General features: G+C 39.7%; 1 protein-coding gene across 2 annotated transcripts; it reads right to left on the bottom strand.

Moving 5' to 3' along the window:
* Positions 1-477: 477 nt before the first annotated feature.
* LOC107772845 (uncharacterized) lies at positions 478-16,296 on the bottom strand. 2 transcript variants are annotated; one of them, XM_075225423.1, is made up of 6 exons: positions 15,558-16,296; positions 2,746-13,590; positions 2,040-2,641; positions 1,830-1,956; positions 1,277-1,746; positions 478-1,192 (listed from the first exon to the last, which is right to left on the bottom strand). In XM_075225423.1, exons 3-5 carry the CDS (start codon positions 2,240-2,242, stop codon positions 1,459-1,461), a joined length of 618 nt encoding a protein of 205 aa, XP_075081524.1. In that variant the 5' UTR covers positions 2,243-2,641; positions 2,746-13,590; positions 15,558-16,296; the 3' UTR covers positions 478-1,192; positions 1,277-1,458. The 2 variants fall into 2 exon arrangements, with proteins under 2 accessions (XP_075081524.1, XP_016447796.2); XM_016592310.2 differs by having other exon boundaries at positions 1,277-1,750; positions 15,558-16,295.
* Between the last annotated feature and the right edge of the window lie 564 nt (positions 16,297-16,860).

Below are 16,860 nucleotides of genomic sequence, written 5' to 3'. Positions count from 1 at the left end.
GCGACCAAAGTTGGTCTCTATATTTAAATTACATTTTTTTATTTATTATTAATCAAAATATAGCGACCAACTTTGGTCTGTAAACCAAATATTATATTTTAAAATCTAGAAAATAATTTTTTAAATTTTTTTTTAAACATAAGCGACCAAAATTGGTCTCTAATTTCAAGAATTTAATTATTTTTTAAACATAAGCGACCAAAATTGGTCGCTATTTTCCAGAAATTACTTTTTTTTAATAGAATAGCGACCAAGGTTGGCCGCTTTTTAAGAAATCTGGGTTAAATAGCGACCAACCTTGGTCGCTATTGCCCAGAAAATATTTTTTTAAATAAAAAAACGACCAACAAGCGAAGTTGGTCGCTTTTCTGAGTATAATTTTGGCAGAAACTGTCTGTTTTGGCAGCTACACCACCTGCCAGCATACCAAATTCCCTATTACATGCAACAACAATAACAAAACGAACAACAACACGATAACACAACAACAACAACATTAACAACAACATTAAAACCAACAAAGTATAAAGTTCAATAGAACTAACACATTAAGCTAACCAAACTAAGTTAACTCTTATTACAAGCCCATTCAAAAACCGGTTCTATTTGTCTAGTTCAAAGTGTATAAAAGTCAAGGAGTGTTTTGTACATCATTATCATCACCGTCTGACGAACTTTCATCACTAAGACGGTATCCAGAAGGGTCTACTTGTCGAGGATAGGAAGAACGATCACGGGGAGGACGGGAGGAACGAGCACGGGGAAGTTGAGCCTCTGGCGATGACTCACGAGACCGGGGAATCGGAAAACCTCCAGAAGCTAGGAGAGATTTGAGCTGCTCTTGCATGCCCTGGAACTGAGCTTGCATGCCAATGTACTAAGCATCTCTAAGCTTTTCTCTTTCCTTGGCCGCTTCTAGCTCGGATGTGAGCTTTGTCATAGTCTCCCACATAGCGGAGAGGATCTCCCCATCAAGTTGCTCAGCTTGCGAGGAAGTCCCTATTCCTTGCATTCCACACTTATAGCGATGGAATTTCTTAGTAAGAAGCCCGCATACCTTCCCCCATTTTGGACCGCCAGCAGTCTCCGTCCACATTCTTTCAGCATCCTCGTCTGAAGGTTGGATTGGCTCGCCTGACTCATTAGGTGGTTGACTGCGTATGAATTCCTCCACTTCAGCTGTGAAGCGACCCTATAAGAAAAATTACATTGAATTTAGTATTTCAAAATTTAAATAAAATTAAATCAAAATACTTAATGAAAAGTGAAAACTTACATGTACAGTCGAGGCTCGGCCCTCGATCCACCTTTCTTGATCCGTCTCTTTCTTCTTCTTTACAATATGAGTCTCCTTGAATAGCTCATCTTGGTTCATCGGACACCCCTACTTCTTTTCTTGAAAACTCATAAATTTTAGTTAATAAACAGAATAGATATACTTTGAAAATTAAAATAAATTTAGCAATTACGTATCATTCTTCTTTTTATTGTCCCTAGGCTGATCGCATCTCCAGTGTGCAAGGATCCTCCCTTCTCAGATGCGCGAGCTTTCTTTCCTTTTTCGCTCTTCTCTAAGAACTTTGCGGTAAGCCATTGCCTTTGCAAATCCTCCCATAAATTCTGAAGCAACCAGTCAAGCTTCTGGTTCAACTTTCTAGCTTTGGAGAAACTATGCGACAACCGCTTGCGAGCTTTGAGAAGAAAATTTGCAGCCACTTCCGCGCTATAGCGATGTTCCCATACACACTTGCTTTGTATTTCAAAAGTTAAATATTATATGAAAATATCATAAATATAAATAATTATACTGCTTAAAAGAACATTTATACCTTAAATTGATTGAAAATTTGCTCCTTCAACGAGAATGGGAATTTACTCCAAGTTGCATAAGGGCCATCATAAAGCTTTTTGGTTGCTTTGGTGATTATCCTCGTAGTAATATTACTCGGGATGAACCTGCAATTTAATAAAAAAACACATTAATATCTTAGTAAAAATTGTACAAAACAATAAACGTAAAAATAACAAATAACTCTTACCCATCACCCTCATGGACTATGATGATCCTGCCATATTGATCATAATGCACCTTCTCGTCATCATCAGCATCACCGTCCGAAACATGTATATCAGAGGCATGTTTGGAAGGTGTAGGGGGGTCAGAGCTAGTATCTTGCAGGCGAAGGCCTGAAATAGATGGAGTCCCTGATGAAGATGGTTGCGATCCCTGTGACTGCGACATAGCTGGATGGACCCTAAGTGGCTATGATACTGATGGATATGACCCGAGTGGCTGTGATCTGAGTAGCTGTGATCCATGTGGATGTGACATGGATCGATGCGATCCATGCGATGCAGATGGTTGCGATCCACGTGGTCGTGAGGGAGGTGGACTGTATGTTGGACGTATAGTCATATGGCCCTGTGACGAAATACCTGGTGTCTTCACGAAGGTGTAGGGCTCGTGATGTCGTGGCAGCTCAGAATAGCCCTCGGGTGAAGGTAAATACATAGGCATAGGCATCTCTGAAGAGGGTGGAAAAGATTGAGTATTATTTTCTACCCTCCTCTTTGGTTTCCTAGCCTTTTCTCGACCCCGAGAACCAGTAAGGTCATTGTTACCTCGACCCTTGCCTGTCATCTTCATAATATAATACATATTTAGATTTAAACATATAAAGAAACTAGCTATAAACAAGAGTTATTAAAGAAACCAACTTTTTAAAGCTCATCGACGTATTGTACCTCGTTAGAGAATCTTCTTCCTCACTAGTTTGAGCTTCATCAGTTGATTCTTCTTCCTCATTTTCTATAATTCTTACTTCATTTATATCAACTTCTTCCAATATGTGTTCAGGATGTTCCAAATCATTTTCTAAAAGTTCGTCCACTATTTGGTGAACACTGGAGATATCGTTTTGATATGCAACATCCAACACATTCTCGACTTCGACCCTACCTACAGGCTTAGATTTGATTACAACCCACCAATCGGACTTATTCCTCCGCAATGGATAAGGAGCATAATACACTTGCCTAACATTATGTGCAATTATGAAAGGATCATAGCGATCATACTCCCTCGTATGATTAACCTCAATTATGTTGTATTGATTGTGTACTCTTGTACCTCTTGTTGGATTTGGGTCAAACCACTTGCATCTAAAGAGTATCAACTTCTTAAATGGCCAACCTGTATATTCTAGTTCTATTATTTCTTTGAGCACACTATAATAATCAATATCTCCAATATGGTTGCTATCACCACCTTGAACACTATAACGACCCGACCGGCCGTTTTGAGCTTTTGCACTTGGATCGCCAGTTCTTGGGAATGACTTGCCATGTGTGATGTATTATGACTCATGTAAATATTTGGTTTTGGTTTTCAGGGTAAATCGGCATGAAATTTGGAAGAACAGTTCTCAGTTTGAAGCTTGTAATTCGAAAGGTTTGACCAAGATTTAACTTGTTTGTAGATGATCTCAGATCGAAATTTTTATGATTTGGTTAGTTCCGTTAGGTGATTTGGGACTTAGGAGTGTGATCGGAATGCATTTTGGAAGTCTGTGGAAGGTTTAGGCTTGAATTGGCGAAATTGAGATTTCGGCGTTTTCTGGTTGATAGGTGAGATTTTGATATAGAGGTCAGAATGGAATTCCGGAAGTTGCAGTAGTTTCGTTATGTCATTTGGGATGTGTGTGCAAAATTTCAGGTCATTCGAACATGTTTTGGTTGGGTTTTGATCAAAAGCGAAATTCGGAAGATTTTAGAAAGTTTGGCTTGAATCCGATGTGTTTTGGGTGATTTGATGTTGTTTGAGGTTTTTCGATGATCGGAACAAGTTTGAATAAGGTATTAGAATATGTTTGTTCTTTTGGTCGAGGTCCCGGGGGCCTCAGGGTAATTTCAAGTTTGGATTTTGTTGCAGCTGCTAAATTTACTACTTCTAGTATTTTTGCACCTGCGGATTCCGCATAAGCGTAGTTTTAGTCACAGAAGCGTAAAAGGGATTGAGGAGAAGGAACCGCAGAAGCGGCTATGTGGACCGCATCTGCGGAGCCGCAGATGCGAAAGTGTGATCGCAGATGCGTAATTTCGGTTGTTTAGTGATTTCCGCAGAAGCGGGCGAGAGACTGCAAATGCGGTACTGCAGATGCGGGTCGTAGTGTCATAAGTGAAATTCGCAGAAGGGATGTTTTTCCATAGTAGCGGAGGCGCAGATGCGCTTATAGGATCGCAGGTGCGAAAGAGCTAGGCAGAGGATATAAAAATGCCCTTTGCGATTTTTAGTCATTTGTTCACCATTATTGTGCGATTTTGGAGCTCCAAGCTATGATTTCAAGAGGGGATCAAGTGTATCCACAAAGGTAAGCTACTTGGGCTTTATACCTTGTGTTTATGGTGATTATATCATTGTTTAATCATGAAAAATTGGGGGAAATTAGAGGAAGAGTTGGGAATTTAGGGCTTTAAATTGGAGAGTGAATATTTAGAATTTGAGTGACCAGATGAGGTTAGATTTTGGTAAATTTGATATGTATGAACTCATGAGAGGATGAAGATTCCATTGATGTTAATTTTATCGAGTTTCGAGACGTGGGCCCAGGGGCCGGGTTTGAGCAATTTTGGGATTTAGATGTAAATTGGATATTTTTGAGTAGGCTTCGTTCCCTTTGCATATTTTAATGATTATGTACTGATTGTGGCTAGATTTAGAGCATGCGGAGGTCGATTTGTGTGGGCGAAGGCATCGTGGGCAAGAGGTTGGACCGGATTGAGATGAGTAATGATTGTAAATGATGTTCTGAGGGTTTGAAACCCCGTATTGCACATCGTAGTACTATATTAAGGTGAGGCACATGCTTGATGACGAGCGTGGGGTCGTGCACTATTGGGGACTGTGACTTGGTCCGTCCTGATTGATGATTTTACCGCATATTTGACTGAAATCTATTTGCTATCATCATTATTTGGGCTGAATGCCATATTTGGGCTTCGTGCCAACTATTTAAACCCTTCAAAGATTTTTATTGATATTTTCTCACTGTTTTGACTTTAAACTTGTACTCAGTCATGCTATATTCTACTGTTTTCAAAACTCAATCATGTTTACTCTACTTTAACACTTGAAGCGATATTTTAAATCATATTTTGGGTTGAGCATCATGTTTTACTGTTGCTCGAGTGGCTTATATGATTTTTGACTGAGTAAGGCCGAGGGCCTGTGTTGTGAGGATACTTTTGGGTCGGGCTGCACACTGCAGCGGTGATACACTAATTTGATTACGAGGCCGAGGGCCTGAGATATGTACGCCACAAGGTGGTTTGTTGATATTGATATGAGGCCGAGAGCCTGTTTATGATGCCACGAGGTGGCTTGATATTGCGCTTAGGTCGTAAAGGGCCCCTCCAGGAGTCTGCACACCCCCAGTGAGCGCGGGTACCCATTGTGATGTGAGATATAGCCCGAGGGGCTGGTATTGTTCTTAGATATTGCCCGAGGGGCGAACCTTATGTGCTTATCTTTCTTATTTGCCTGTCATATACCTGTTTAATTGTGTATTTGTGCCCGAGGGGCGATTTCTATGCTTATCTGCACTAATTGTTTTGCATTCATTTGCACAACTATTGAAAAAGTCATTTTCAAAGAAGTTTAAACTGAGCTAAGACATTTTAAGAGATTTTACAGCTTCATTGCTTTCTTACTAGTTTTTGAACTGCTTCTATACAACATGTTGATGCACTTTTCGTGATTTCTTACCATAGACTTTAGTTATGATTATTACTCACTGAGTTGGAGTACTCACTTTACTCCCTGCACCTTGTGTGCAGATTCAGGTATTTTTGAACCCGATAGCGGGTATTGGCTGATCGGAAGCAGAGTCATCAAAGTTTAGCAAGGTAGCTGCCGGTGTTCGCAGCACTGCTTTTCTCCCTCTTTATTTCATTAGTTCGTATTTTGTATGTTCAGACTTTTCAGTTGTATTTAGACCCCAGTAGATGCTCGTGACTTGTGACACCTTGGTTAGGGCTGTGTTGGGTTGTATTTCCGCATTTTTATCGATATTATCTGCTACTTCGTATTATTAATAATGTCTTAGACTGTTTTACTGCTGTTTTTTTAACTGTTTAACGTCGAACTGTGAATAGTTAGTTGGCCTTATCTTCACGAGAGGAGCCATCACGATCGGGTCCGGGTTAGGGTCGTGACTAGTTGGTATCAGTGCTTAGGATACATAGGTCTCACAAGTCATAAGCAGGTTTAGTAGAGTCTCGCGGATCGGTACGGAGATGTTTGTATTTATCCTCGAGAGGCTGCAGAACCTTTAGGAAAAACTTCACATTCTTGAATTCTTATCGTGCGTCCTTGATTCAGCTTGAAATGTAACTCCTTGAATTCCTTCCACGCGTTCGTATGCGCATATGAGCACTCAGTATCAGATATGAATTGATGGCTTGTGATTCCCTAATCGAGGGGCGAAATGTGATCTCTGTGAGTTGATGTTGGGCCAGTCCGGAGGACTTGAGGTCGGATCTTTGCCTATGTCTTGAGCACCGAGGTGCTGATTGTGTGAGCAAGTATTTTTGAATTTATATTTTCGGCAGTGTCCCTATTAGTGGATATGATGGCGGGATGGCTATGTGATGAGTATGTTAATACTGCGAGATGTACCCATATGATTTGGATGAGACAAGAAGGGTCTGCTGGAGGATAGAAGAACTATTAGGTGCTTGATTTTCATCTCGATTGGAGGTATAGCCCCGAGTTATGGGCGTGTGAAGAATCTTTTCATGTTTCCCAATTGTGAGTGAAGTAAATTTCATGTTGCGGTATGAGTTCAGACTTAGGAAGACTAAGTGACTGCGTACAGTTTATGACGGTGGGGAGGTATACAGAAATGTTAGTTGGAGGCAAAGTAGGTGGGTTATCTCATGCGAAGTGTTCTGAGGTTGAGCGATCCTTATGTGTCTGTTAGAAGATCTCATTTGCGAGCGAAAGATATGTGTTGTAATTTAAATTGGGTCACTTACAGAGTGGGTGTAACTGTTGTGAGAGTGAATGCGAGATTTGCAGAAGAGTTAAAATTCTAGATGATCTGTGTTTTCACAAGCTTGCAAAGGATTTTGAGTTTAATCTCACTATGGTATTATGGCATCAATAGAGTATAAGCGTTATAAGTTATTGAGCATGTGTTGATCTATGGCTTCGAGCCAAATGGGGGAGTCTCTTATTGATTAGTTGATTGCACGGTTATGTGCTATGTCGATTCCAGTTTGAGGCATCTAGGTGAATCGGTTATGGCCTACGGAGATTGAGACCGAGGATGGCTCGAGTAAAGGAAAATTCTTAACAAAGATTATAGGATGCTTCACAGGTGTGTGAGAATCACGGGATGTCTTGAGTCGTTGTTGGTAAAGGATGCTCGGTGCATAGAGCAGGAAGTTGCTTGGTTGTAATGGAATGATGTCACATTCTGCGGTGTCAGAGTGCCAATGAGGCATGGGTTGTTCGGTTCGTTTGATCAGGCTAATTGCAGTTTGAGTAGGGTAGATGACTCTCGTGAATGGTTCTAATGGGTCAAGATTTTACATGTAACAACTGGGTATCTTCAAGTTGTATATGTGGCTAGAAACTGAGTTTTCATTGGAAGATGGCAATACTTGTGGTATTTTCTATATTAATTCTGGGATTCTATATATCAGTGTCAGGAAGGAGAAGGTAATGGCTTTGGATTCGTAGGAAGTCTCTTCAGGGTAAGCATTTTGAATGTGGTGCTTTTAGAAACATTTAAGAGAGTACTCAGCGGCTTATGAGCCTTGAACAGTGTGGTTTTATGCTTGGGTCTAGTGTGGTAAGTCTGGGTTGAAGAATGGTGATGTTATAGCAAGAAGGAGTATCAAGTCGAAGGTAAATCAAAAGGGAGCTTGGATAGATGGGATAGCTTGATAGCAGGCCGGACCGGTATGATAAGGATATGATTAGTTCCTTGGGGGTATTCGAGGTAATGAGTTTTTACGGGTATTTCGCGATAATGCTCTTGGGTTTTAGTGGCCTGCATAGGTTAATTGAGTTAGGAAGATTCAGTCCTAACGGACTTGTTTATGAAAAGGGGAGGGGGAGAGTTCTTGTTGATTTCTACCGTGGCTAGAGATGTATATTTTCTACTGGCATGAGGGGCATGGGATGTGTAGTGATTTTCTTCCAGATGAGTTCAATGGAAAGTCTTGGTTGGTTGGGTACATAGTTGCTGGTGGCTCAGAGATATGAAGTCCTCATGTTATCCTAGAATGGTATGGTATATGCGGTATGCTGTGGAGGATTGAGATTGCGTGTGTAAGGCTACAGTTCAGTTCTGAAAGGAAGGTCATAAAACTCTTAGGCAGTGGGTAGTCTTAGACAATTAGAGAAATGAGCTTCAGATAATTAGAAAAATGGTTTTCGAATGATTAAGGAAATGATATTGCTAATTTGGGGTGATTTGATAAGGGTTTATGTTTCAGAAAAAGGCAATGTGATTAAGTTGATGGTACTTTGGTAGTATTGCGGCACTTTCTTGTTAGATCGATTGCTAATATTCAAGTTTGCTTGGTGGCACAAAAGAATTTTAGAGTATCTCTCGTGGAATGATTAGGTATTTGAGGTGTGGTATGCCTTAAGATAGTGGAATTGGGATCAGGTATGGTGATTCACGTGCTATATGGAGTTGGAGACTGGGAATTCTCATGTTCAGGCTATGTTGTGGTTGTGGGTCGCGTGTATTGGCATTGTCTAGTGACTATCGGGGTTTGGAGACTCAAGCAAATCTTTTGTTGCTTGATATGTTAGATTTTGGATATGATATTTGGTTCAAACTGGTTGTCTCTGTGTTGTGTCATTCTGGACTATTGCGCTAAGGCGGCGCTGTTGGCTATGCCGGAAATGCCACGGATTGAGCTGCGAGGTTCGACGGAATATATTCTTGGTAGAGTGGTTTCATATTTCGAAGACCCAGCGGAGGGCTGGGAAGCATTGCCTTCCTTATTTGGGCTCTCGAGAGGGATGTCAGTGCGGAAGCTCCTCATATTGATTCAGTTCCGGTGGTGAGGGACTTTTCGAATGTGTTTCTTGTGGTCGGGCATGTCGCCAGGCAAGGTTGTTGATTTTGGTATTAATTTGATGTCGGGCACCGTATTGTATGGCACCGACAGAGTTAAAGGAGTCGAAGGAGCAGCTTTAGGATTTACTTGATAAGGAGATTGTTGGCAGGCCAATGTAGATGCGTGTTCTAACTTGAGTCAGTTTGGTTGGCTCCAAATTGTATGGTTGAGGGATGTGTTGATTCGATTGTTATTGAGCTTATTAGTAATCTGGGGAGATCTATGAGTTACCTTTCTGTGTTGCGAGGCGTTAGGATTTGTGAGTTATAGGCACATATGGTGTGGTGTTACATATTTGCTTTACCGTGGTTATGATGATTTACTTTGGTTCTAGACATCAATTGCGCGTGGTCGTCAGTTTCAAGCAGAGTGACTTGAGGTGTTTTATGTGGAGTAGTGTTTGGGTAGGATCACGCGTTGCATCAAAGTTATGTGGAGGCATGACCTTGCGGGTTAGATTCATGTGTTCTGTTCCTATGATGTGAAACGGGTTCTCAGCCTTGTGTTGTGGTGGTACTAGCGAGCTTGAGGTACAGCTCTTTCATTTTAGTCATTTTTATGATTGAGTATGTTCGGACAGTTGCTTATTGGTGCGCGTATTATGAAAGTTGTGGCTTAATCCTGTATTGATGTGTCATATAACTAGAGTAGTGTGTTGGATTAGAAGAGACCGTTGGGATCATTAATGAATACGAACAGATTCGATTTCAGCATGTTGGAAGGATAATATCGAGCTTCGGCTTAGAAATTTGCTGTGGTATTTGCCAAAGGAGAAGTGGCTTCATGAATGGTTGATCTGGGAAATGATTATGGCTTACCGCGTGTTTTAGTGATCATTGGCAGTATATGAAAGTGTTGGGATGAGACTTTAGTTGATAAGAGGTTTTCTATCGGTATTCGATTGTTGTGTGCAGCTACTGTGATCAGAAGTTATCGCTACCAGTGTTTGAGTTATGTGGTATATCTTGTTATTGCACCCGAGGTTGCAGGTATGGGTTATTACAGCTGGTTTGGGCTTATTCTGAATATAGATATGAGATTCTAATCTTGTGAATGATTTCGAAAGTGGAAATGTGGTTCTTAGGTTTATGGGCTCGGTTGGATTGTGAAATTTCAGTTACATTATGTTATCGGACCTATATGAGATAGGGTGACGTGGGATCACCCCCAGGTATATGCATGGTAGGGTTATTCAGCGATTGGTTGGCTTTTGGAACAACTCTGAGCATGTTCGAGGACGAACTTATGTTTAAGTGGGGAAGGATGTAACGACCCGACCGGTCGTTTTGACCTTTTGCACTTGGCTTGCCAGTTCTCGGGCATGACTTGCCCCGTGTGATTTATTATGACTCATGTAAATCGTTGTTTTTAGTTTTCAGGGTAATCGGCATGAAATTTGGAAGAACAGTTCTCAATTTGAAGCTTGTAATTCGAAAGGTTTGACCATGATTTGACTTGTTTGTAGATAATCTCGGATCGAACTTTTTATGATTTGGTTAGCTCCGTTAGGTGATTTGGGACTTAAGAGCGTGATCGGAATGCATTTTGGAAGTCCGTGGAAGGTTTAGGCTTGAATTGGCAAAATTGAGATTTTGGCGTTTTCCGGTTGATAGGTGAGATTTTGATATAGAGGTCAAAATAGAATTCCAGAAGTTGCAGCAGTTCCTTTGTGTCATTTGGGATGTGTGTGCAAAATTTCAGGTCATCCGGACGTGGTTTGGTTGGGTTTTGATCAAAAGCGAAATTCGAAAGATTTTAGAAAGTTTGGCTTGAATCCGATGTGTTTTGGGTGATTTGATGTTTTTTGAGGTGTTTCGATGATCGGTACAAGTTTGAATAAGGTATTAGAATATGTTGGTGCTTTTGGTCGAGGTCTCGAGGGTCTCAGGGTGATTTCGGATGGTTGACGGAGAAGTTTGGATTTTGTTGCAACTGCTGAATTTGCCGCTTCTGGTATTTTCGCACATGCGGATTAGGGACCACAAGTGCGGCACCGCATAAGCGAAGTTTTAGTTGTAGAAGCAGAAAAGGGATTGAGAAGCAGGAACCGCAGAAGCGGCTATGTGGACCGCATCTGCGGAGTCGCAAATGCGGAAGTATGATCGTAGATGCGTAATTTTGGATGTTTAGTGATTTTCGCAGAAACGGGTAAGAGACCACAAATGCGATACCACAGGTGTGTGGATTGACCGCAGATGCGGGTCCTGGTGTCATAAGTGAAATCCGCAAACGCGAATGTTTTTTCGCAGAAGCGGAGGTGCAGATGCGCTTATAGGATCGCAGGTGCGAAAGAGCTGGGTAGAAGGTATAAAAATGCCCCTTCGCGATTTTCAGTCATTTGTTCACCATTATTGTGCGATTTTGGACTCCAAGCTGTGATTTCAAGAGGGGATCAAGTGTATCCACAGAGGTAAGCTACTTGGGCTTTATACCTTGTGTTTATGGTGATTATATCATTGTTTAATCATGAAAATTTGGGGGAAATTAGAGGAAGAGTTGGGAATTTAGGGCTTGAAATTGGAGAGTGAATTTTTAGAATTTGAGTAACCAAATGAAGTCGGATTTTGGTAAATTTGATATGTATGAACTCGTGAGAGGATGAAGATTCCATTGATGTTAATTTTATCGAGTTTCGAGACGTGGGCCCGGGGGCCGGGTTTGAGCAATTTCGGGATTTCGATGTAAATTGGATATTTTCGAGTGGGCTTCATTCCCTTTGCATATTTTAATGATTATGTACTGATTGTGGCTAGATTTGGAGCATTCGGAGGTCAATTTGTGTGGGCAAAGGCATCGCGGGCTAGAGGTTGGACAGGATTGAGGTGAGTAATGATTGTAAATGATGTTCTAGGGGTTTGAAACCCCAGATTACACATCGTAGTGCTATATTGAGGTGATGTACACGCTTGATGATGAGCGTGGGGTCGTGCACTATTGGAGATTGTGACTTGGTCCATCATGATTGATGATTTTACCGCATATTTGATTGAAATCTATTTGTTATCATCATTATTTGGGCTGAATGCCATATTTGGGCTTCGTGCCAACTATTTGTACCCTTCAGGGATTTTTATTGATATCTCCTCACTGTTTTGACTTTAAACTTGTATTTAGTCATGCTATATTCTACTGTTTTCAAAACTCAGCCATGTTTACTCTGCTTTAACACTTGAAACGATATTTTAAATCATATTTTGGGCTGAGCATCATGTTTTATTGTTTCCCAAGTGGCTTATGTGATTTTTGACTGAGTAAGGCCGAGGTCCTGTGTTGTGAGGATACTTTTGGGTCGCGCTGCACGCCGCAGCGGTGATACACTAATTTGATTACGAGGTTGAGGGCCTGAGATATTTACGCCACGAGGTGGCTTGTTGATATTGATAGGACGCCGAGAGCCTGTTTATGATGCCACGAGGTGGCTTGATATTGCGCTTGGGCCATAAGGGGCCCCTCCAAGAGTCTGCACACCCCCAGTGAGCGCGGGTACCCATTGTGATGTGAGATATAGCCCGAGAGGCTGGTATTGTTCTAAGATATTGCCCGAGGGGCGGATTGGTTGACATTATGCCCGAGGGGCGAACCTTGTGTTTTTATCTTTCTTATTTGCCTGTCATGTACCTGTTTAATTGTGTATTTGTGCCCAGGGGGCGGATTTCTGTGCTTATCAACACTAATTGTTTTGCATTCATTTGCACAACTGTTGAAAAAGTCATTTTCAAAGAAGTTTAAACTGAGCTAAGATATTTTAAGAGATTTGACAGCTTCATTGCTTTCTTACTGGTTTTTGAACTGCTTCTATAGAGCATGTTGATGCACTTTTCGTGATTTCTTACTATTCAGACTTTAGTTATGATTATTACTTACTGAGTTGGAGTACTCACTTTACTCCCTGCACCTTGTGTGCAGATTTAGCTATTTCTGAACCTGGTAGCGGGTATTGGCTGATCGGAGGCAGAGTCATCGGAGTTTAGCAAGGTAGCTACCGGCGTTCGCATCATTGCTTTTATCCCTCTTTATTTTATTAGTCTATATTTTGTACGTTTCAGACTTTTCAGTTGTATTTAGACCCCAGTAGATGCTCGTGACTTGTGACACCCCGGTTAGGGCTGTGTTGGGTTGTACTTCCGCATTTTATCGATATTATCTGCTACTTCGTATTATTAATCATATCTTAGACTGTTTTACTGCTGTTTTTTTTAACTGTTTAACGTCAAATTGAGAATAATTGGCTGGTCTTGTCTTCACGAGAGGCGCCATCATGACCGGGTCCGGGTTAGGGTCGTGACAAACCCACACCCCACTGTTGTTGCTATTTTTATTTTTAGAGCAATCCTTTGTATGAAATTTATAACCATTCACAACGTACTTAGACATTGTTGTGACCTCAAGCCCAGGTCTCCAAGATATATCTTTCAAAAATTGATTTACACCATTATTTGGATCATTTACCTACATATTGTTAAAAAAATTTATAAGTTAGCATAACTTCCAAACATTGTTTACCTACATAGTGTTAGAATATTTTAAGAATAAACTTACAAATTGTTTGAACCACGTATCAAATGTCGTATATGTTATACCCCATTTTAACACGGGTCAAATTAGAGTATAACATATTGATAATTGAGGTTTAATTAATTAAAGAGAGTCGCTACCTAATTATTTTAATGGTGAATTAGGACACCTATTATAGCTAAGCAATGCTTAAAATTAACTCTGTTTTTACGGTCTGCTTAACCTTAAAAATTCTAGGTAAGGGTTCTAGTTAATCCTATAGGGAAGGTTGTTAAAGCACCCTATATGATCCGTTAATTACGGTTAACCGGCCAAACTTAGGTTAATTAAAGCTAAGACCAAATATAAGTAATAAAAATATATACCTTTGACTAAAAATTGGATTGAAAGATATCAAAATTGATTAAGAAGAATCTGACTTTCGATTTTGTAAAACGGTCCAAATTACCTTTCGAAAACAAGTTTTACAAAGAAGCCATTTGCTGCTAACAAGTTTTAAATTTAAACTTATAGGTGTTAAAGAAAGTATAAGAGTGGAATTTCAAGAATGTCCCTGGTTTAAGATGTTATCTCCAAAATTAAGTACCTTGTAAGAAAACATTAGTATTGTAAAATGTTATTAATTAAGCTACTATTTTAAATAGTCCTTAAAATAGGCGTGCTATTCCAAGTGATAAAATAAGTACGATACTCATAAATAGGGTGAGAATACTAAGTGATTAAATAAGACTCGGCTATTTCTTCTATGTTAATAATAAGCTCCAACATAAAATTTTAAAAATTAAGAAAACACAAAAAAAGTAAATCGGCAATTACAAAAATTAAGATAAAATAAGTGATAGGAACAAAAAGAAGGACGCCATAGGCGGCCCCAATCGTTTCACTTGTTTTCCTTCTATCCACAATATTCTAAGGATATATGTCATGTATTGACTCTATTTGATGGTGATGAGACTCCATCTTTACGAGTCCCGAAGACTCCATATGTGGGTATTGGAGTCTAGCATTAAGACTCCATTATGCTCCAAAATGTACATGTAAAGGAAGAGAGAAATAAACAATTGGCAAAATAACGTAAGAGTTCAATTAACATATGCAAGGATAAGAAGGATTAGAGAGTGGAACTTGATTCTTAACAATATATCAAGATTAAAATATGCAAAGACGTCCTAGTGTCAAATTATTTTATGAAATTCCAGCCATACTTCTTGTCATCAGACAAACACACAACTATAGGAAAGATAAATATTTCCAGCTATTTATTTAGACTAGTAGCAAAAACTCTCAAATGACTAAAATATAAACTTCCAATGATAATCACACAGCAACATGGACATATTTCATCAAGACGTAAATTTTATCTTAACAAAGTCATCGACACTTTTAAATCCAAATACTAACCAGCAAAAAGAAATAGGCACAAAAGTTCTATAACTATGTTTCCTAAAGAAAGAATTTTGGATACCTAATACTAAAGTAAATCAAGTCTTCACTTAACAGTGTGCATTTAAATAAATCTATTCTTAAACAAATTGTGAAATTTTAAGCACGATATTTAGGAAAAAGGTTTTGAATCACAATGGCAAATAAATCTTTTACAGGGCAACTAGTTCATGATAAAATCCTTCTTAAATTTATGGCATCTAACAGAGAAGTATGCAAAAGGGAATAAGTATTTTCATGTGAGCATTTCATCAAATATATGTCGGGCATGCTTTTAACAATACACACCAGAACATAATCTCCTTACAGGATTACTGCTAATAACTTTAGTCACAGATCATTCCCTTAAATAAACATGTACATAAAAGCTTAATAGAAGCTAACAATCCTCGCAACAAACACGCATCAGACATCAAAAAATCAGAATCAAAACGAGAGTAATAGGAGAAGATACAGACCTTTTGCAGGACATCGAACTGAGACGGGTTAGATGCGATATCGAACTCCGACCTCAAACTCGCTACCTTAGACGATTGTTAGTCGCCGGAATAAGCAAATAAACCATTGTAATGGCTAAAAATACAAAGAGAGCTAGAGAACTTTGTTTTTTAATTAGAGGAAAGGAAATGCATTAACAGAGGTGGCTGAAAACTCTCGACTTTAGGGTGAAAGTGGGCGGCTCTAGGGCTTAAGGTTAAAGAAGGGGGTCGAAGCTTGTGGGTTTAAAGAGAGGTGCAACGGCTCCAAAAGATCCTTTTCCAATATATTTCAAATACAAGTATTTATAGGTGAAGAAGTAGGGTTCATGGGCGGGATTTTTACCTCTAACGTTTGAAATTAAGAGCGTGGAGTTTCGAACGGTAAAATAGTCGTTCATCATTTAATGAGCGAGATTTGAGCAGATTTGTTTCAAATTAATACCCAAAATGGTTGGGATGTTGTGCAGCAAGAAAAAGAAAAAAAATGGAGAAACTCCATGTGACCAAAGAGAGAGAAAAGATCCCAATTTAGACTTCTTGGAACTGGATTTGAGGCAAGAATTCATTGAAATTAAATGAAAATTTGAAATCCAAAAGAGAGATATTTTGGTGATTTTGAATTTCAAAAAAAAATTGAAACGGTAGTGCTGCCGTTCTACCGAAGCTTCGCCAAATGGTGTGACATAATATCTGCCATAGAAATTCAAAGTAGGCAATATATTATGTTAATTGAAAAGACAGCAATGTGATTTGGGAAGTCAAAAAGTTTTTGTGAGGAAAGAGATAGCTTTACACGTGAAAGGAGAGAGAGGGGCTATTCTTTTGGCTGTATCTAATTAGGGGTGTCACGCCTCCTTTTTCACCCGCACCCCCCGAGAAGGGGCGTAGGGGAGTTTTTCCAATTAAAGGACAATCGAAATGGGATTTATTATTTAATTCAGAGTCGCCACTTGGGAGATTTATGGTGTCCCAAGTCACCGGTTGAATCCCGAATCGAGGAAAAGATTGACTCTGTATTACAGTCTGCGAACCAGAAATCCAAGTAAGGAATTCTGTTAACCCGGAAGAAGGTGTTAGGCATTCCCGAGTTCCGTGGTTCTAGCACGGTCGCTCAACTGTCATATTCGGCTTGATTATCTGATTTTTATACAATTACGAACCTATGTGCAAATTTTAACTTTTAACCGCTTTTATTATTATCATCGTTATTTTACCAGAGAATTGCAACGTTGTGAAAACGTATCTCAAACCACGTCACATCAACGTACTCATGGTTATCGAC

The sequence above is a fragment of the Nicotiana tabacum genome, chromosome 11 (assembly GCF_000715075.1).
Source record: "Nicotiana tabacum cultivar K326 chromosome 11, ASM71507v2, whole genome shotgun sequence".
In the NCBI taxonomy this organism is placed as follows: domain Eukaryota; kingdom Viridiplantae; phylum Streptophyta; class Magnoliopsida; order Solanales; family Solanaceae; genus Nicotiana; species Nicotiana tabacum.
Note: the sequence above shows the minus strand (reverse complement) of the source record. Positions and strands in the feature narration are given on the sequence as shown.

What these genes read in the sequence shown, in the direction of transcription:
- LOC107772845 (XM_075225423.1), bottom strand. Translation starts at nt 2,242, where the DNA reads ATGTCGCAGTCACAGGGATCGCAACCATCTTCATCAGGGACTCCATCT. An exon ending in ATAGTCCATGAGGGTGATGG is followed by an intron (nt 1,957 to 2,039) that starts GTAAGAGTTATT and finishes ATTAAATTGCAG; the next exon opens with GTTCATCCCGAGTAATATTA. An exon ending in AAATTTTCAATCAATTTAAG is followed by an intron (nt 1,747 to 1,829) that starts GTATAAATGTTC and finishes ATACAAAGCAAG; the next exon opens with TGTGTATGGGAACATCGCTA.